This window comes from Apodemus sylvaticus, chromosome 16 (genome assembly GCF_947179515.1).
Source record: "Apodemus sylvaticus chromosome 16, mApoSyl1.1, whole genome shotgun sequence".
Classification (NCBI taxonomy): domain Eukaryota; kingdom Metazoa; phylum Chordata; class Mammalia; order Rodentia; family Muridae; genus Apodemus; species Apodemus sylvaticus.
The window spans coordinates 83902873-83924921 of NC_067487.1; the positions used below are offsets into that span (position 1 = coordinate 83902873).

General features: G+C 37.7%; 1 protein-coding gene across 4 annotated transcripts in view; it reads right to left on the minus strand.

Annotated features, from left to right (window-relative positions):
• Positions 1–22049, minus strand: part of Fam172a (family with sequence similarity 172 member A) — a 482169-nt gene that overhangs the window by 220192 nt on the left and 239928 nt on the right. For all 4 annotated transcript variants that reach the window (XM_052160054.1, XM_052160053.1, XM_052160052.1 and 1 more), the window contains one exon: positions 1303–1422. In XM_052160054.1, the coding sequence (XP_052016014.1) occupies positions 1303–1422 (120 nt within the window). The remainder of the gene's footprint in view (positions 1–1302; positions 1423–22049) is intronic.

The window sequence follows — 22049 nt, forward strand, 5'->3', positions numbered from 1 at the left end:
CAGTCAAACCCCACTTCTGACTAACAATATAAAATTCCGTTACACTCAAAGAGATCTCTAATTTTTTTCAAAAATCATACAAGCATCTACTAGACATAATTTATTACATTTTGAACTTTAAATTGAAAAAAAATTGTTCAATATATTGATCATATTCTCTCACTAACTCCTCCCAGATCCTGCTCAATTACTATACATCCAACTTCATTTCTTTTTCTCTTTCTCTCAAAAAAGAAAGCAAGCAAAATAGAAATAAAAATTAAAAAAAAATCTATTGAGACATAAAATACCAAGACAAAATGAAACAAAAAACATGCACCTCCCAATGCACACAAAAGGAGTCCATTTTGTTCATTGGCCGGCCTGGTGCATGGTTTGTATGCCCAGTACCACTCTATCAGAGAAAACTAATTGTCCCTCTGCCAGCAGGCATCAGCTGCAAATAACTTCTTGGTAAGGGTTGGGACTTGTGTCTGCATCTCTTTCTCAGGGCTGGAACTTGGTCTGGTTTGAACCTGTGCAGGTGCTCACACAGTCTCTGTGTGCATATGTCCACCAGTCCTAGCGTTCTTGGAGTCATTCACCCATCTGCCAACTCTGGCTCTTACAATTTTTAAATACCTTTAAATAATATGGGGGAGGGGGGAATAGAGGGCTTGCTGGGTGCAGTGGTGCAGACCTTTAATCCCAGCACTTGCAAGGCAAAGGTAGGCAGATCTCTGTGAGTTCAATGCTAGCCTGCTCTACATAACAAGTTCCAGGCCATCTAGGGCTGCCTAGTGAAACTATCTCAAAACCAAAACAAAACAGTCTCTGACTCCCTAATCAAAACAAAACAAAACAGCATCACATCCAGTAAGGAGGCTGAGGCTGAGAACTGAAATTAGAATTACAGGCTGAAGAGATGGTTCAGCATTCCTAATTAAGAGACCTTTCTGTTCCTGCAGAGGACACTGGTTCCGTTCCCAGTACCCTATCAGGTGGCTAGTAACTGCAGTTCCAGGGGAATCCTTAGCCCTGTGTGGCCATGGAGGCCCTGGCATGCAGACGGTATACATAAATACAGGCACGTGCCTACACACATTTTTAAAAAAAGTATGCTGGCTGAGGGATGGCTCAGTGGTTAAGAGCACTGACTGCTCTTCCAGAGGTCCTGAGTTCAATTCCCAGCAACTACATGGTAGATCACAATCATCTGTAATGGGATCTGATGCCCTCTTTTGGTGTGTCTGAAGAGAGCAACAGTGTACTCAAAATAAATAACATAAAAAAATCTTTAAAAAAAGGTGAATATGCACTTACCAGTTCAACAAAAGCAAGCCCTCCATAGCTATGAGCAACAAAGAACACATTCTCGGCAGCAGCCCGGGCTATGAAATGGTCCCACACATACACTGCATGCTCCTCAGGAGAGCCATTTTCCTAAGAAGAAAACAAATATGTATTGCATACTCTCTCCAGTGATTATCACAGTAATCAGTTAAATTACATGCTTACAAACACATTGTAAGAATAAGATGGTTAGATAGTTTGAGAACATTCATAGAAATAACAAAAGAACTATTGAATATTTAAATTAGAGAATAAATTAGTATTAAAACTATTAGTAAATTACTGCTAAGCTTAACTGCAAATGTAATCTTTGGAAACACCTTATTAAATATGTGCACTTTTAAGGGAAACAATCCAGGTATACCTGAGATATTAAAATCTACTTTAATATATTCAAATTACACAAAAACTTTATATATAAATATAATATATATATAAAACACTAAAATATTTACGTTACATTCTTCTATGTATCTGAAAGTATTTATATTATATATCGATATATTATTATTTGGTTTTTGAGATTTTAAGTAGTAAACCAAAATTTTGGAGAAAAACAATAATGGGTATTTTTCTATTGAAGCCATTTAAAGGAATACATGCTTTCCAACAGTATGTTCTATAGACGTTTTATTTCTAGAACTGAGAGAAATCTAAATAGATAAATATAGGAATTTTAACTCTAAGGCTTTAAGCCCTATTAGACATATGCTAAGCCATCTAGAATAACTTAATTTTCCTATGTTTATTTCATTAGCTGATACATATAATGGTCACAGACAAATTTAGATAATATGAAAATAATGATCAAATAGCAAATTGCTAAGAACCAATCGACCATAAAGATGTGTTTGTGTACCTGCTTCTTAGAAGCTAGTTTCCTAAACACATCATGGATATTATATAAAAGAATGTATTCACATTTTTTATCTTTAGAAAGTATATATTTGGAGACAGGATCACACAGAAAACTCCCTGGTTCATATATTCCCCAAGCCCTCTCTGAGCAGAAAGTCTGGGCTGTGGTAGCTTTGGGACTAGCCTAAACAGCTCTACATTTTGATTGGTGTGGTGTTCTGTAATAGTCTCCATGAAAGTCACACCAACATAACTAAACAAGAGCTGGACACAAACAACAATAAAGATGCTGAAGTGATGGGGAAAACAAACAAAGTCTCAACCCTACACAAGGAACTACAGCAGCAGGGAGAGCTGAGAGAAGAGAAATCATCTTCCCTGGGGAGGAGAACACCAAGTGCATATCAGTCGTGAAAACATACATACATATAACATTGTAGAGACTGATAAGGGTATGTGTGTCTGTGTGTACACGTACATACATACATACATACATACATACATACATACATAGTACACCTACATATATTCTAACATTTATGTATATAACAATAATTGCTGAAAGAAGAGGCAAGAATTTGAGAGCAAAAAAGGGGTAAATGGGAGTGTCTGGATGGATGAAAAAGGGAGGATATGATATAACTATACTATAATTGCAAAACATTAAATGATTTTAAAAACATCATATCAAACATTCCATACCACAGCCCAGGCTGGCATGGCACCCACTCTAGCTTGTCCTACTTTCAAACTCATGACAATCTTCTTGCCTTCATCTGCAAGTGCTAGGATTACAGATGTGAGTTACTAAGCCTAGCTCCACCTCAGAAATTTTACAATTAAGCTGTTGTTCCCTAATGTCTGTTACCATCCCTAATTTCTTTCCACAGCCACAAAGGTGATGGTCACTAAAAATTTCCTATTGGATACCATAGACACATCAACTAAAATACCCCAAGCCTTCCAGAACTTCCTATTCTGTGTTCCCCATGTCCAGCTGAAACTTGAACATCATTTATTATCTCTTTCCCTTAAGTTACTCACAGAACTAGTCACTTAAATCTGCTGATCCAGCCTCTGCCTCAAATCTATTTTGCTTCTTCTGGATTAGCGCAAACTGTATCAACAACATGATAACAGAGCAACAAAATCAGGGACATCACCCAGTGGTTATTGCTGGTTCGTTAGTAGCAGGATCCTAATCTGAGGTATTGTACCTTCCTGGCTAGAAATCACTAGATGCTCATGAGGAGTAAATGAGAAGGACTGGTTCGAACAGGCTCAAGAGCAAGGCTGATAAGCAAGATCACTGACAGGAATCACTGACACACAATCACAAGAGCTAGAGTAGTGGGACAGTGTGAGACTACTGATGTGTCAATGAGCAGGTGAACAGAGGCTCTGAGGACAGGGAGAACTGACAGAAATACCTGACCGTGAATAGCTAAGAACAGAAAAGGGGATACGTGCCTTCCTATCTGAAGTACTAGTAGTATACAACTAAATAGCTTTAATAATCAAAGTATGACTTATTTTTGTTTTGTTTACTAAAGTTGGTTGTTTGACACTTCAACACGCACACACAGACACACACACTGCATTCTGTCCACTCTCACACCCTTTCTTCCCTCTCACTTCTGGAAACTTCCACTTCTTACAGCGCCTTTCCTACGTTCATGCCTTCTTCTTTTATATTGTGATCCATTAATTTTAACGTGGACCATCTGGGTAGTGATGAGTGTGGAAATACCCATTGGAACCTGATGGGATCATTTTTACTATAAGTGAAGATAATAGCCAATAGCCAATGGGATCGCAGGAGCCGTACCCTAATCCACTACTACCCCTTGTTGTAGTGAATGCAGGCCTACTGCCCACAACTGCAGCTCTGTGAGAGCCAGCTGCAATGGGGTGTCACGCCTCCACTCTCTGGCTCCGACATTCCTTTGAGTACCTTTCCATAACATTCTCTGAGCCGCAGAGAACGCTATACCATCATTTATTCTAAGCATCTTGAGCAATTACAAAGTTTTATTTAATATTCAGAGGATTCATTTTTAAATGGCAAGAAAGGAAACTAAATCTTTCCCTACAAGATTGGACTTTCCTATATAACTACTTCAGAAAGTTAAAAAAAGAAAACAAAACCTGGCTTTTTGTTTGTTTACTTATTTACAACTCCATCATTTAAAGACTTAAAAAACTCTGCGAAATGTTAAGCTTCTATAAATGTTGTGTATAAAAATTAATACAAAGAGCATATTCTAAGTATATAATTCTGAAATATTATATTAGTGACATAATAAAGGAAATATTATATTAGTGACATTATAAAATGAGGTGATGCTGTATCAAGGCAAGAGAGCATTATGCTAACCTACAACCCATATTGTAGGGTTGTATTGTATGTCAATAATCCAAGTACATTTACAAAGTATAATTTAGAGAGCATGTTACTGATAGTACATTTTAAAATTGAACTGATTTCAAAAGACTTCCTAATACAGAAATAGAAATAAACAAAATCTATTCTGTAAGGTTTTTATGAGTTTCTCTACAAAGGTACTTTTTGTACTAAGTAACTTACAGGTGCTGTGGAATCTGTAAAGAATGAAAGGCATGAAAAGCCCTAAGAACATCATCTGGAATTTGCAGGTAGCAGAAACCACGGGGCATGTACACTGGGCAGTTGTGCAGTACTGAGAGCACGGCTGGCTTCCCTGCTATACTCTGGCCATCATCAATTGCTAAATGCCAAAAAGAAGTGATTCAGAAGCAAAGGCTTATCAAACAGGCCAGGTTCTACAGCACCTGAGAACTGTGAGGCCTGCTTTTATGATGGACTACCTGAGCTGATAACACATAGAATTATCAAAACAACATTTGCATATTTGTGTAATTATTTTCTAAGGTTAATTAGCCCTTGTAATACATTTTGCCCTTTGAGACTGCTTACAGTGACAGGTTCACATATTTTCTGACTCACTGCCAAATTTGACAGATTTTCCTTCAGCTAACCTGTTGCTTCAAAGTTATAAAATTAGTGATCCTATAATATACACTTTATATGTAAAAATTATTTAGAAAAAGCAAGATGAAATGCAATAAATGTGGAGATATTTAAAAATTCCCATTTTAAAAGTCAAAGCGTATAGGCATTACACTCTGGAAGAACATCTACTAACAATGACTCTAAGAGCAAAGGGCCTTAAATACAAAGGCGCGATAACTTTTTAATGTAAGGACTATATCATATGGGCCAGGTTCACTTGAAAAAATATCTTGAATGTGAAAAAAGGTTTATTTGCTGAAAATTCAACCCATCTGTGTTTAACCAGAGCCCTGCACTATGGAGAGAGGGAGAAGCTAAGCCGGAGCATGTGACTGCTTCCCGCCGTGTATTCATCTATGGTAAAACACAAGGCAATAATGCAAGGACCTGGAACAAAGAGTCAATACAGTATGTGCTTACTGACAGGAGAGCCTAGTAAGCTGGAAACAGCAGCATTAAAAGGAAAATCAGTATCGCCAGGAGTCAGCAAACAGGAGAAAGACCTGGTTGCAAAGAGTCATAAGAAAACAGTTTGGGTGATAGGGAATGTTTGTTGTCTGTTGCCATGATTCAAGTGATGTTTGCAACAATGGCATGAATTTATCAAACACATTCAGCAACAGAAAAACCATGGTTTGATGTTGATAACTAGCTATATGTTTTTGTATGTTTTATTAAAACATGGCTATATGTTCTTGCTTATGTATTAGCTGTGGTCATTCTTGCTATACAGCTGTGGAGCTGAATCATTGAGACAGTTATTAGCTTTTTCTAATGAAAGAAAACATTTGTCAAAACCTGATTTTAATATTTATGGTTTCACTTCTACTTTAAAATGTGTCACATTAAACATCCAAGTCTGATTATATTGTCTCCCTAAGTCCCAGGAAGACTTAAGATTTTTTAACTTGTTATTTTTATTTTTTTATGCATCCCAATCCCACTCATCTTTTCTCCACCCTTGCAGCCTCCCCTCCAAAAAAGCCAAACCAAAACAATAACAACAACAAAACAAAAATCAAAAGACTAAACAAGACAAAAAACTCATCTAGGTGTGGAGGCTGTAGTGAGTCACACAGTGTACCCTTCTGTTCACTTGCAAACTTTCATTTCAATGAGCCATTGGTCTGGTCCAAGGCTTCTTTCTTCTGCTATGCCATTAATACTAGCTCCTCACGAGGACTTCTCTCAGATATCTGCTGTCACCCTGTATCATGGAGATCCTTCAGCTTTGGAACAATAGCACCAGCCCCATCATGTGCTTCAGCAGTTCATAGATGGGGGAGATGTTAGGGTGGGCTAACTTAAAGCCCTTGCTCAGGGTCTGGGTGGTAGCTGAGTTGGTCACCATGCCAGCTCTCTCACACCCACACCACCAGGTTGAACTCTCCAGCAGTGTTCCAGTTAGCTCACCCAAGGCCACAGACAGCAAGGGGGTAGGGCAGGCTCATCAGTGCCTTTGCCACAAGGGCCACATCTATATGCTACCCAGGTGAGGTGAAGGGCCCATTCTCTGAGAGCTATATCCAGTCAGTGAGGGAGACGACCATCTGTCCTGCCTGCTGCAAGTGGTGATGGATGTTAGTGGGAAGAAGGCACTTAACTCTCTCCCATGCTACAGCATGCCAGATGAGAGGCAGGGTTGGCTCTTGAGTGCTTGCACCCTGGGAGCTGGCTCACCCAAATTCCTGCCACCAGGGCCAGCTCTACTGTGCTATCCAGGCATGGTGCAGGCCCCACTCTCCTGAGTGTTGTAGTCAGTAAGCAATGGAGCCAGCTATCCCAAGTATGGAAGCCAGTGAATAGGGCAAACTTTGTACAGTCCTTGGAGGCAGCAAGGAATGTCCACATATTCTTTGGCCGTAATATGGTCTATGGACATTGGCATAGAGCATTGCTGCTACATGGCCATGAACCCAGATATAGCCCTCAGTGGCAGCACATGCTGTGATATCACCATGGCCTCAGGCGGCAGAGCAGGCTACTCATATCAGGCTACTCCTCTCCACCCTCTTGTCTCCAGGTCAGCCCCTCTTCACAGTGCTCAAACGATTCCCTTTCTCTTTCTTTACCATCTCTCTGTGACATACATGAACATCACAGTTGCTCCAGCTGTGGGCAGGCCTTGCTGTGCTGACAGGCCTCTGGGTGTTTGCTGCCTGCCTGCCAAACCAAAAGATTTTTTTTTTAACACATTCACAATGACTAGAAAATCAATTTAGAAGAGAAACCTCAGCTAGATAACTGATACCTAACTTACTAGATGTGACAAAGGCTAATATAGTTGCCACTGAAAAACTGGAACAAACTCTGCTTAAGATTCCTCAAAAGAATAGAAGAATACAAATATATCAACTCTCATTAACCTGTATAAAACTCAGCTCTAAATGGACCAAAGACCTCAACATAAGACAGATACAGTGAATCTGAAAGAAAAGAAAGTAGGGAATATCCTTGAATTCACTGGCAAGGAAAAGACTTTGTGCACAGACACCAATGGCACAGGCACTAAAAGCAACAATTAATAAACAGGACCTCATGAAACTGAAAAGCTCTGTATGGCAAAGGACACCATGAATCCATCAAAGCAGCATACTATACAATGGAAAAAGATTTTATCAACCACACATCTGATAGAGGGTTAATATTCAAAATATAGAAAAAAAACATAAAAACTGGACATCAAGAAAATAAACAGCCCAATAAAAATGGAGTACAGATCTAAACAGAATTCTCAATAAAGGAAACTCAAATGGATAAGAAGCACTTAAAGAAATTTTGTATATCCTTAATCACCAGGAGAATGCAAATAAAAATTAGTTTAAGATTTCAACTTACCCCACCGAGAATGGTAAAGAACTGAACAAATGACAGCACGTGCTGGAGAGAATGTGGAGCAAGGGAGCCCTTGTCCATGGCTGGCGGGAGTGCAAACTTGCACAGTCACTATAAAATTAGTGCAGTGGCCCTTGACTACACTAGTGGGTGGAACTAGATCCATCTCAAGATCCACCTATGCCTCTTTTGGGAATATACCCAAAGGACACTACAATCTACTAAAGAGACACTTATTCAACCATGTTCTTTACTGCTCTATTAATAGCCAGAATTGGAAGGAAACATTCTAGATATGTGTCAATGGGTAAATGAATAAAGAAAATTTATACTACAGAATAATACTAAAGCAAAACACACAGACTGATATACAGACAGGAAAGGAGGGTGGGAAGGAGGGAAAGAGGAAGTGAAGGAGGGAGGGAGAGGAGGACAAAGAAAGAAAAAAAGAGAAAGCATGAAATTTGTAGGTAAATGGACAAAGCTAGGGAAAAAAAAAACATCTTAAATGAGGCAGCCCATACCCCAAAGATAAATATAATATGTGTTAAGTCTTGTAAAGCAAGGTACAATCTATAGAACTAGAGAGGTTAGGTGTAGAATAAGGGACGGGAGGAAGGATGGATTGATCTTCCTAGGAAGGAGAAAGAAAAGAAATAAATAGTTCTGGATGAATATGTGGGGGGCAAAAATGGAAGGATCAAACAGGAAAGATGAAGCAGGGGGCAAGGGAAGGAATATGGGGAGTGACAGCTAAAACTAATGGCCGTTTGAGGGGTCAAAAATACAGTAGAAAGGAAATACAGTAGGAGCTTCCTAAAATATATACCTATTTGAAGGAAATATAAAAGAACTCATCAAATAATGAGGGAGATGGAACCACCACTGGACATTGCTCATCACCAAATGAAGTTCTACTACGTGGAATGAATTACATTGTAATCTAGCTGTTGGCCAAAGTTGCCTCAGTAAAAATCCCAAATAACCCAGGCTATTAAATGTCAACCCTATTGGTTGCTCGCCCCCAAATGACAGCAAGGTCCCATTGTTGAAGATGACATCTGCATATCTCATTGAACATGGAGAACTCAAGCTGTGCCTACTTAAAGCCTTCACCCCTACACACCAGTATTCATCATATTAGAAGTTATTCCGAATGCTCACAAAGGAGACTGCTGACCTCCAACCCAGCGACAAACCCTTCCAACTACAGTGATGGGCCTGTCTGCAATATGAGCTTATGCAAAGGGGCAGAAAACTTGTGGGAGTAACCAACTAATATTGGATTTAAAGCCCTCTCCATGCTTGAAACTGCTTGGGTGGCCAAGAACTAGAAAAGACAGGAATCTAGGGGAAAAACCAAATACTACTGGTTACTTTTCTTCTTTTGTTTGTTTTAGCCTTTCATAATTTTTGTTTTATCATAGATTATTTTATTATTACTGTTCGGATGTCTGATTTCTTAGAAGAGACTGAAAAGATTTTCTCTTCAGTGACTGAGCAGGCAGGAATGGCCAAGAGCACAGGGAACACAGGAGTGGCGGAGCAGCTGGGACAGGGTCCGTCAGGGCTCCACGTGCACCCAGGAGCTCTCACCCAGGGGAGAACGGGCCACCCAGGGGTGCTGAGACAGGCTTGCAGGCCTACAGGAGGGACAAACCAGCCAGAGACAGCAGGACCAACTAAAAACAGAGAATGATGGCAAAAGGTAGGAATGTCACCAACAGAAATCAAGGCAACATGGCACCATGCAAACAGTTCTCCCAAAACAAGCCCTAGATACCCCAACACACCAGAAAAGCAAGATTTAGATTTAAAATCGCATTTCATGATGCTGATAGAAGGCTTCAAGAAGTATATAAATAACTCCGTTAAAGATATAAAGGAGAACACAGGCAAGCAGTGAGAAGCCCTTAAAGAATTACAGGAAAGCATAACAAAACAGGTAAAGGAATTGAACAAAATCATCCAGGATCTAAAAATAGAGGTAGAAACAATTAAAAAATCACAATGGGAAACAACTCTAGACATAGAAAACCTAGTAAAGAAGACAGGTGTCATAGATGCAAACATCAACAACAGAATACAAGAGACAGAAGAGAGAATCTCAGATGCAGAAGATACCATAGAAAGTATTGACACAACAGTCAAAGAAAATGCAAAATGCAAAAAGCTCCAAATCCAAAAACATCTAGGAAATCCAGGACAAATTGAGAAGACCAAAAATAAGGATTATAGGTATAGAAGAGAGTGAAGATTTCCAACTTAAAGCGCCAGTAAATGTTTCAACAAAATTATAGAAGAAAAATTCCCTAACCTAAAGAAATATGCGCATGAACATACAAGAAGCCTACAGAACTCCAAATAGATTTGTCCAGAAAAGAAATTCCTCCTGTCAGTTAAAAATTAAAACACCAAATGCACTAAACAAAGAAAGACTATTAAAAGCAGTATGGGAAAAAGGTCAAATGACATATAAAGGCAGACCTATCAGAATTACATTAGATTTCTCACCAGAGACTATGAAAGCTAGAAGTTACTGGGCAGATGTCATACAGATCCTAAGAGAACACAAACACTAGCACAGACTACTATACCCATCAAAACTCTCAATCTCAATAGATGGAGAAACCAAGATATTCCATGATAAAACCAAATTTACACTAACAGCTTGACAGCACATCTGAAGGCTCTAGGAACAAAAAGAAACAAATATATCCAAGAGGAATAGATGGCAGGAAATAATCAAACTCAGGACTGAAATCAACCAAGTAGAAACAAAAGGAACTATAAAAAGAATCAATCAAACCAAGAGCTAGTGCTTTGAAAAAATTAACAAGATAGATAGCCAAACTAACCTGAGGGCACAGAGGTAGTACCCAAAATCAGCAGAATCAGAAATAAAAAGAAAAACATAACAACAGATACTGAGGAAATTCCCCCCCCCCCAAAAAAAATCATCAGATCCTACTACAAAAGCCTATACTCAACAATATTGGAAAAATCTAGATGAAATGGGCAATTTTCTAGACAGGTACCAGGTACCAAAGTTAAATCAAGATCAGATAAATGATCTAAACAATCCCATAATCTCTAAATAAATACGAGCAGTCATTAATAATCTCCCAACCAAAAAAAGCACAGGGCCAGATGGATTTAATGTAGAGTTCTATCACACTCTCAAAGAAGACCTAATACCAATATTCTTCAAACTATTCCACAAAATAGAAACAGAAGGAACACTGCCCAATTAGTTCTATGAAGCCACAATTACTCTGATACCTAAACCACACAAAGACCCAAGGAAGAAAGAGAACTTTAGACCAAATTCCCTTATGAATATCGATGCAAAAATACTCAATAAAATCCTGGCCAACCAAATCCAAGAACACATCAAAATGATCATTCACTATGGTCAAGGAGGCTTCATCCCAGGGATGCAGGGATGGTTCAATATTTAGAAAACAATCAATATAATCCTCTGTATAAACAAACACAAAGGAAAAAACACATAATCATTTCATTACATTCTGAGAAAGCCTTTGACAAAATCCAACACCCCTTCATAAAAGTCTTGGAAAGACCAGGACGTCAAGGCCCAGACCCAACATAGTAAAAGCAATATACACCAAATCAGTAGCCAACATCAAAGTAAATGGAGAGAAACTGGAAGCAATCCCACTGAAATCAGGGACTAGAAAAGGCTGCACTCTCTCTACCTACCTGTTCAACATAAGATCTTGACTAATCCTACATCTGATATAGGGCTCATATCTAATATATACAAGGAACTCAAGAAGTTAGACTCCAAGAATCAACTAAACATATTATACAGAGATAAACAAAGAATTATCAACTGAGCAATATTGAATGGCCAAGATGCACTTAAAGAATTGTTCAACATTCTTCTTCATCAGGGAAATACAAATATAAACAACCCTGTGATTCCACCTCAAACCAGTCTGAATGGCTAAGATCAAAAACTCAGGTGACCAAACAAACAAACAAACAAACAAAAACCCTCAGGGGACAGCAAATAAACTCCATTGCTGGTGGGATTGAAAGCTGGTAAAAACATTCTGAAAATCAGTTTGGAGGTTCCTCAAAAAATTGGACATAGCACTACCTGAAGACACAGCTATACCACTCCTGGCCATATACCCAGAAGATGCTCCCACTTATAATAAAGACACATGTGCCACGAGGTTCATAGCAGACTTAATTATAATAGAAGCTGGAAAGAACCCAGATGTCCCTCAACAGAGGAATGGATACAGAAAATGTGGTGTACATTTACACAAGGGAGTGCTACTCAGTTATAATAGTATTCCATTATGTAAATATATGATATTTTCTGTATCCATTCCTCTGTTGAAGGACTTTGTAATTTTATGAGGTCCCATTTGTCAATTCTTGATCTTAGAGCATAAGCTATTGGTGTTCTGTTCAGGAACTTTTCTCCTGTACCCACGTCCTCAAGGGTCTTCCCCAGTTTCTTTTCTATTAGTTTCAGTGTGTCTGGTTTTATGTGGAAGTCCTTGATCCACCTGGAGTTGAGCTTAGTACAAGGAGATAAGAAAGGATCACTTCACATTCTTCTGCATGCTGACTTCCAATTGAACCAGCACCATTTGTTGAAACGGCTACCTTTTTTCCACTGGATGTTTTCAGCTCCTTTGTCAAAGATCAAGTGGCCATAGGTGTGTGGGTTCATTTCTGGATCTTCAATCCTACTCCATTGATCCACTTGCCTGTCACTGCACCAATACCATGCAGTTTTTAACATTATTGCTCTGTAGTATTGCTTGAGGTCCGGAATACTGATTCTCTCAGAAGTTCTTTTGCTGTTGAGAATAGTTTTAGTTATTCTGAGTTTTTTGTTATTCCAGATGAATTTGAGAATTGCTCTTTCTAACTCTATGAAGAACTGAGTAGGGATTTTGATGGCGATTGCATTGAATTTGTAGATTGCTTTTGGCAAGATGGCCATTTTAACTATATTAATCCTGCCAATACACAAGCATGGAAGATTTTCCATTTTCTGAGGTCTTTTTCTATTTCCTTCTTCAGAGACTTGAAGTTCTTGTCATACAGATCTTTCACTTGTTTGGTCAGAATCACACCAAGGTGTTATATATTGTTTGTGGCTATTGTGAAGGGTGTCATTTCCCTAATTTCTTTCTCAGCCTGCTTAGCCTTTGAGTATAGGAAGGCTACTGATTTGCTTGAGTAGATTTTATAACCTGCCACTTTGCTGAAGTTGTTTATCAGCTGTAGAATTTCTCTGTTGGAGTTTTTGGGTCACTTAGGTATACTATCATATCATCTGCAAATAGTGATAGTTTGACTTCTTCCTTTCCAATTTGTATTCCTTTGACCTCCTTATGTTGTCTAATTGCTCTGGCTAGTACCTCAAAGTACAAAATTGAAAATATGTGGAGAGAGGGGGCAGCTTTGTCTAGTCCCTGATTTTAGTGTGATTGCTTCAAGTTTCCCTCCATTTAGTTTGATGCTGGCTACCAGGTTGCTGTATATTGCTTTTACTATGTTTAGGTATGGGCCTTGAATTCCTGTTCTTTCCAAGACTTTTAGCATGAAAGGATGCTGAATTTTGTCAAATGCTTTTTCAGCATACACTGAAATGACCATGTGGTTTTTTTCTTTGAGATTGTTTATGTAGTGAATTGCATTGATGGATTTCTGTAAATTGAACCAACCCTGCATCCCTCGGATGAAACCTACTTGATCATGGTGAATGATCATTTTGATGTGTTCTTGGATTTGGTTGGTAAGACTTTTATTGAGTATTTTTGCATCGATGTTCATAAGGGAAACTGGTCTGAAGTTCTCTTTCTTTGTTGGATCTTTGTGTGGTTTTGGTATCAGCGCAATTGTGGCTTCATAGAAGGAGTTGGGTAGTGTTCATTCAGTTTCTATTTTGTGGAATAGTTTGAAGAGTATTGGTGTTAGGTCTTCTTTGAAGGTCTGATAGAATTCTGCCCTGAAACCATCTTGTCCTGTGCGTTTTTAGGTTGGAAGACTTTCTATGACCACTTCTATTTCTTTAGGGGTTATGGGACTGTTTAGGTGACCTATTTGATCCTGATTTAATTTTGGTATTTGGCATCTGTCTAGGAATTGTCCATTTCCTCCAGATTCTCCAGTTGCATTGAGTATAGGCTTTTGTAATAGGATCTGATGATTTTTTTGAATTTCCTCAGTTTCTGTTGTTATATCCCCCTTTTCTTTTCTAATTTTGTTAATTTGAATACTGTCTTTGTGACCTTTGCTTAGTCTGGCTAAGGGTTTATCTACCTTGTTGATTTTCTCAAAGAACCAGCTCCTGGTTTTGTTGATTCTTTGTATGGTTCTCTTTGTTTCTACATGATTGATTTCAGCCCTGAGTTTGATGATTTCCTGTCTTCTACTCCTCCTTAGTGAATTAACTTCTTTTTGTTCCAGAGCTTTCACATGTATCATTAAGCTGCTAGGGTATGCTCTCTACCATTTCTTTTTGGAGGCACTCAGGGCTGAGTTTTCCTCTTAGCACTGCTTTCATTGTGCCCCATAGATTTGGGTATGTTGTGCCTTCATTTTTGTTAAATTCTAAAAAGTCTTATTTCTTTTAGTTGGGAATTCTTTTAGTTCTGTACCCCATTTTTTTAAATAGGGGTATTTGGCTCTCTGGAGTCTAATTTCTTGAGTTCTTTATATATATTGGATGTTAGTCCTCTAACAGATGTAGGGTTGGTAAAGATCTTTTTGCAATCTGTTGGTTGCCATTTTGTCCTATTGACAGTGTCCTTTGCCTTACAGAAGCTTTGCAATTTTATTAGGTCCCATTTGTCAATTCTTGATCTTAGAGTATAAGATAATGGTGTTCCATTCAAGAAATTTTCCTATGTACCAATGTACTCCAGGTATTTCCACACTTTCACTTCTATTAGATTTAGTGTATCTGGTTTTATGTGGAGGTCCTTTATCCACTTGGACTCAAGCTTTTACAGGGAGATAAGAATAGATCAATGTGCATCTTCCTACCTATTGACTTTCAGTTGACCCAAACACCATTTGTTGAAAATGCTTTCTTTTTTCCACTGGATGGTTTTAACTCCTTTGTCAAAGATCAAGTGACCATAGGTGTATGGGTTCATTTCCTGGTCTTCAATTCTATTCCACTGATCTTCCTGCCTGTCTCTGTACCAATACCATACAGTTTTTGTCACTTTTGCTCTGTAGTAGAACTTGAGGTCAGGAATGGTGATTCCACCAGAAGTTCTTTTATTGTTGAGAATAGATTTTGCTATCCTGGATTTTTGTTATTCTGGATAAATTTGGAAATTTCTCTTTCTAACTCTATGAAGAATTGAGTTGCAATTTTGATTGGGATTGTATTGAATCTGTAGATTGCTTTAGGCAAGATGGCCTTTTTTTTTTTTCTATATTAACCCTGCCAATCCATGAGCATGGGGGATCTTTCCAGCTTCTGAGATCTTCTTCAAATTTTTCATCAGAAACTTGAAGTTCTGGTCATACAGATCTTTCACTTGCTTGGTTAAAATCTCACCAAGGTATTTTATATTATTTGCGGCTATTGAGAAGGGTGTCATTTCCCTAATTTCTTTCTCAGCCTCTTTATCCTTTGAGTACAGGAAGGCTACTGATTGGTTTGAGTTAATTTTATAGCCAGCCATTTTTCTGAAGTTGTTCATCAGGTTTAGTTCTCTGGTGGAATTTTTTGGGGTCCCATAAGTATAATATCATGTCATCTGCAATTAATGATATTTTGACTTCTTCCTTTCCAATCTGAATCCCTTTGACCTCCTTTTGTTGTCTAATTGCTCTGGCTAGGACTTTGAGAACTATATTGAACAGGTAGGGAGAGAGTGGACAGCCTTGTCTAGTTCCTGATTTCAGTGGGATTGCTCACAAGTTTCTCTCCATTTAGTTTGATGTTGCCTACTGATTTGCTGTATATTCCTTTTACTATGCTTAGGTATGGGCCTTGAATTCCCGATCTTTCCAAGAAGTTTATCATAAAGCGATGTTGGACTTTGTCAAATGCGTTCTCAGCATCTAATGAAATGATCATGTGGTTTTTTTCTTTGAGTTTATTTAGTGGATTACATTTATGGATTTCCATGTATTGAACCACCCCTGCATCCCTTGGATGAAGCCTACTTGATCATGATGGATAATCTTTTCGATGTGTTCTTGGATTGGGTTGGCAAGAATTTTATTGATTATTTTTGCATTGATATTCATAAAGGAAGTTGATCTAAAATTCTCTTTCTTTGTTGATCTCTGTGTGGTTTAGGTATCTGAATAATTGTAGCTTCATAGAACTAATTAGTTAGTGTTCCATCTATTTCTATTTTGTGAAATATTTTTGAAGAGTATTGGTATCAGGTCTTCTTTGAAGATCTAATAGAACTCTGCATTGAACCAGTCTGGTCCTGGGCTTTTTTTGGTTGGGACATTATTAATGATTGCTTCTATTTCTTTAGCGATTATGGGATTGTTTAGATCATTTTTTCTGATCCTGATTTAACTTTGGTACCTCGTATCAGTCTAGAAAATTGTCCATTTGTTCTAGATTTTCCACTTTTGTTGAGTTTAGACTTTTGTAGTAGGATGTGATGGTTTCTGGGATTTCCTCACTATCTGTTGTTATGTCTCCCTTTTCATTTCTGATTTTGCTGATTTGGGTAATGTCTTGGAGACCTCTAGTTAGTTTAGTTAAGGGTTTATCCATCTAGTTGGTTTTTTCAAAGAACCAGATCCTGGTTTGGTTGTTTTGATATAGTTCTTTTTGTTTCTACTTGGGTGATTTTAGTCCTGAGTTTGATTATTTCCTGCTGTCTACTCCTCTTGGGTATATTTGTTTCTTTTTGTTATAGAGCCTTAAGCTGTGCTATTAAACTGTTAGTGTATGCTCTTTCCAGTTTCTTTTTGGAGGCACTCAGAGCTATGAGTTTTCGTCTTGGCACTGCTTTCATTGTGTCCCATAAGTTTGGTTATGTTGTGCCTTCTTTTTCATTATATTCTAAAAAGTCTTTGATTTCTTTCTTCATTTCTTTATTTCTTGACAAAGTTATCATTTACTAGAATGTTTTCCAGTTTCCATGTGTATGTGGGCTTTCTGTTTGTTTGTTTGTTTGTTTGTTTGTTTGTTTTGTTATTGAAGACCAGCCTTAGTACATGGTGATCTGATAGGATGCATGGAATTATTTCAATATTCTTACATCTGCTGAGGTCTGTTTTGTGATTCAGTATATCGTCAGTTTTAGAGAAGGTACCTTAGGTGCTGAGAAGAAAATATATTCTTTTGTTTTAGGACAAAATGCCTTAGGATAATCTGTCAAATCCATTTGGTTCATAACTTCTGTTAATTTCACTGTTTCTCTGTTTAGTTTGTGTTTCCCTGCACTGTCCCTTGATGAGATTGGGGTGTTGATTTCTCTCACTATTATTATGTGGGATGAAATGTGTGTGTTGAGCGTTAGTAAAGTTTCTTTTATGAATGTGGGTGCCCTTGTATTTGGAAAGTAGATGTTCAGAATTGACAGTTCATCTTGGTAATTTTTCTTTTGACGAGTATGAAGTGTCCTTCCTTATCTTTTTTGATTAGTTTAGGTTGGAAGTCAATTATATTTTATATTAGAATGGCTACACCAGTTTGTTTCTTGGGAACATTTGCTTGGAGAATGGTTTTCCAGCCTGTTACGCTGAGATAGTGTCTGTCTTTGTGTCTGAGGTGAGTTTCCTGTATGTAGCAAAATGTTGGGTCCTGCTTATGTATCCAGTCTGTTAGTCTATGTCTTTTTATTGGAGAATTGAGTTCATTGATATTAAGAGATATTAAGGAGAAGTGATTGTTGCTTCCTGTTACTTTTGTTATTAGATGTAGAGTTATGTTTGTGTGTCTCTCTTTTTGTTTCATTAAAAGACAATTTCTTGCTTTTTCTAGTATGCAATTTCCCTCCTTTTGTTGGTGTTTTCCATTCATTATCGTTTGGAGGACTGGATATGTGGAAAGATATTAAGTTTTTTTTGTTTTGTTTTGTTTTGTTTTTTTGGCTTCTAAATCTATGGTAATTCAGAATTTTGCTGGGTGTAAATCCTGGGTTGGCATTTGTGTTCCCTTAGTCTGTATGACATCTGCCCATGATCTTCTGGCTTTCATAGTCTCTGGCGAGAAATCTGGTGAAATTCTGAATAAGTCTTTCTTTATATGTTATTTGACCTATTTGCCCTTACTACCTTTAAAATTTGTTTCTTATTTAGGACATTCAGGAATTTAATTATTATGTGACAGGAGCATATTCTATTCTGGACCAATCTGTTTGGAGTTCTGTAGGATTTCTTTATGTTCATGGACATCTCTTTCTATATAATTTTCTTGAAGACATTTATTGGCCCTTCATGTTGGAAATCTTCACTCTCTTCTATACCTGTAATCTTTTGGTTTGGTCTTCTCATTTAGTCTTGGATTTCCTGGATATTCTGGGTTAGGTGCTTTTTGCATTTTTCATTTTCTTTGACTGTGGTATCAATGCTTTCTATGGCATCTTCTGCATCTGAGATTCTCTCTTCTATCTCTTGTATTCTGTTGTTAATACTTGTATTCATGACTCATGACTTCTTTCCTAGGTTTTTTATGTCCAGATTTGTTTCCCTTTGTGATTTCTTTATTGTTTCTACCTCCATTTTTAGATCCTGGATGGTTTTGTTCAATTCCTTCACCCATTTTGTTGTGCTTTCCTGTAATTCTTTAAGGGTTTTTCCATATTTACTTGTGTTTTCCTGTATTTCTTTAAGGGAGTTATTTATGCCCTTCTTGAAGCCCACTATCAGTATTATGAGCTGTCATTTAAAATACAAATCGTGTTTTTTCTGCTGTGTTGGGGTATCTAGGACTTGCTGTTGTGGGAGAATTGGGTTCAGATGATGCCATGTTGCCTTGATTTCTATTGGTAACATTCCTATGTTTGCCTTTTGCCATCTGGTTATCTTTGATGTTACTTGTTCCTACTGTCTCTGGCAGGTTCTTGTCCATACTGTGGGTCTGCAAGCCTGTATCAACATCCCTGGGTGACTGGCTCTCTCCTGGCACAGAGTGCTGGGGTGCTGCCCCTGGGTACAGGAGAATTCCAGATGGACCCAGCTCTTCTGCTTCTTTTGGTCTCTGCCTCCTAGCTGTACCTGCCTGCTCAGTCACCAGAGAGAGAATGGCAGCACCTTGTTTAGTTGTCTTAAACCTGGGTAAATTTTAATTAAAAGCAAGACATTTTAGAATATGTCTACTCTAAGAAAAATATTTTATCTACTGTGAACCCAGATTTCTCACCATCTAAACAAACTGAAAAACTTGACACATTTTAATAAAATAACAAATTGCTGTACTTAATTAGCAGTTCTGTTTTTAGACAGATATAGAAAATGTTTTCTTTACTGTCCAGTAGAAAATGCGAACAGAGAGCAAAATTTTGCCACACTATTTAAAGATTTTCTACAAACAGCAAGCATACACTAGTTAATAAGAATTTTTTTTAGAAAAACAAGGAAAATAATTGTATTCATCCTGACCTCCTGAAAACTGCATAATTTATAATACATAATTTTTAATATAAAATTAAGGTTAAGGCTATATACTATTATTAACTATTATGTAAAAATGACCACTGATATTTATTGGGTAGCTACTAATACTTGTTTCTAGTAAAGCGTTTCATTCATTGACATTTCACAGTAACACTATGAGGAGGGTGCATGAATGAGGCACGGTGAGGCTGCATGGCCTCCTCATGGTCAAAAGGCTATTCACTATGATTCACACTAGCACACAGGAAGGGTGAGATTAAACCACCTTGTTTAATGCAGTGCCATCTCTCATCTCTCTTCCGCAGGTCTCACAAGGTAATCCACAATAACTTCAAAGAGTACAGACTTTCCTGAAACATTTAGGTAACTATTTCAGTAAATTTATATTATGCTAAAAAAAGATCTTTGACAAAATACATGATAAAATTCATGATAAAAGTCCTGGCAAGAATATAGATACAAAGACCCTTTATTAACACAGTAAAGGCAATGTATTGGAAACTCAGAGCTGGGTCACTTTAACCAGAGAAAAAAGTCCAGCATTTCCACTAAATCCAGGAACAAGGATGTCCAGTTTCCCCAATCCTTTTTGACACAGTATCTCCAATCTTAGGTGGAACAACAGGACAAGAGAAGATAAAGGGGATACAAACAGAAAAAGAAAAAAAATTGTACCTCATTCTACAGATGCAAATGATGATTTCTTATTAAGAATTCTTTATATAAGGACATTAGAGACAATACTGGAAAACTCCTAAAGGTAGTAAATCAAACATCAAAGTAGCTACATATAAAATTAATACAGGAAAAGCAGAAGCCTTCTTATACACAAATATCAAACTCACTGAAAGATATTTGAAAATCAGAATATTCAGAATAGCTAAAATGAAAACAAACCTTGGAATAATCCCAACTAAGGAAATGAAAGACTTGCACAATAAAAACTTTATTGTACTGGAAAAAGCAGTTAAAGATTACAAAAGATGGAATGGCCTTCCATGCCCATGGATTAGTAGGATTAATATTGTAAAAGTAAAATTCTACAAAAACAACTTACAGATTCAGCGCAAATCCCCATCAAAATTACAACTCAGCTCTTTTCAGGAACTGAAAGAAAAATCTTAAATTTCACATGAAAAACCAATAAGCCCAAAATAACTAAAACAGTGACGAGGCTGGAGGGATCACCATCCCAGATTTCAAGTTATACTATAGAAGCATAGTGCTGGCATGAAAAGCAGACTCACTGATGAGTGGACTAGAATGGGGTAGCTATACATACATAGTAGTACAAGTTACTACAATTTTTGATACAATGAAGAAAAGTAACCATTGTCAAGATATGTTGCTAATCAAATTGAATAGTTAAATATAGAAGAATAAAATTTAAGCCATATATTTCATTCTACATAAAAATTCAACTCTAAATGTATCAAGGTCATCGAGACAAGACCCGAAAGCCTGAATCTAATAGAGAAGAAAATAAGAAATGAGTTTGAAATCATTGCCATGGGAAAGGACTTTCTGGACAGGACCCTCATAACACAGGTATTGAGATCTATCATTAAAAAATGGGAACTCCTGAAACTAAAGCTTCTGTATAGCAAAGGCCATTCCACGTCAGGTGAAGAGGTAAGTGACAAAGTGGGGAAAATCTTTAGCAATGATTCATTTGGCAAAGGTTTAGACTCTAGGATATAAAGAGAACAAACAAACAACGAACAAGCCGATCAAGGATGACACCAATAGACATCCCAAAGTGGATGGGTGGGAAAGCCCATGAGGCCTCAACTCTACACAAAGACCTACAAGCAACTAAGGAATGCTAAGAGCAGGAGAAACACTGGTATTCTATATAGGCACAAACTCTACCTCTCCATGTTCAGTGACTTCTGTTGGTGTTTTCTTTAGCAATGGGGTCTTGCTGTCAGTTTGTGGAGCACAGTCTATAGTCTTGGCAACAGTTTGGGTTGTTTGGTGATTCTGGTGAGGCCCCTTTGTCCAATAATGCAATTAGATGTAACCTAACCCCAGTGCTGGAAGCTTTGTTGGCAACAGGAGACTGGCAGTTGAGACAGTTTCCCCCATTATTTGGAGGTTTCATTGTATTGCCTTCCTACATTTAGGCAGTTTCCACTCTATTAGATTTCCATACTAACCCTTCAATGCTCCTTAATTTTACTTACCTCTCTCCACAACTTGGTCCTTCCAATCCAGTCACTATCTTCAACTTCCATCACTATCTACCTAGTCTATTTCTCTTCCCTAATGAGATATTTCTTCTAGTTAGAGGCAATGGAGGATACCAAGGAAACAAAGCCCTCAAAATCAACAACAGCAAGGCTCTCATGAACTCACAGACACTAAG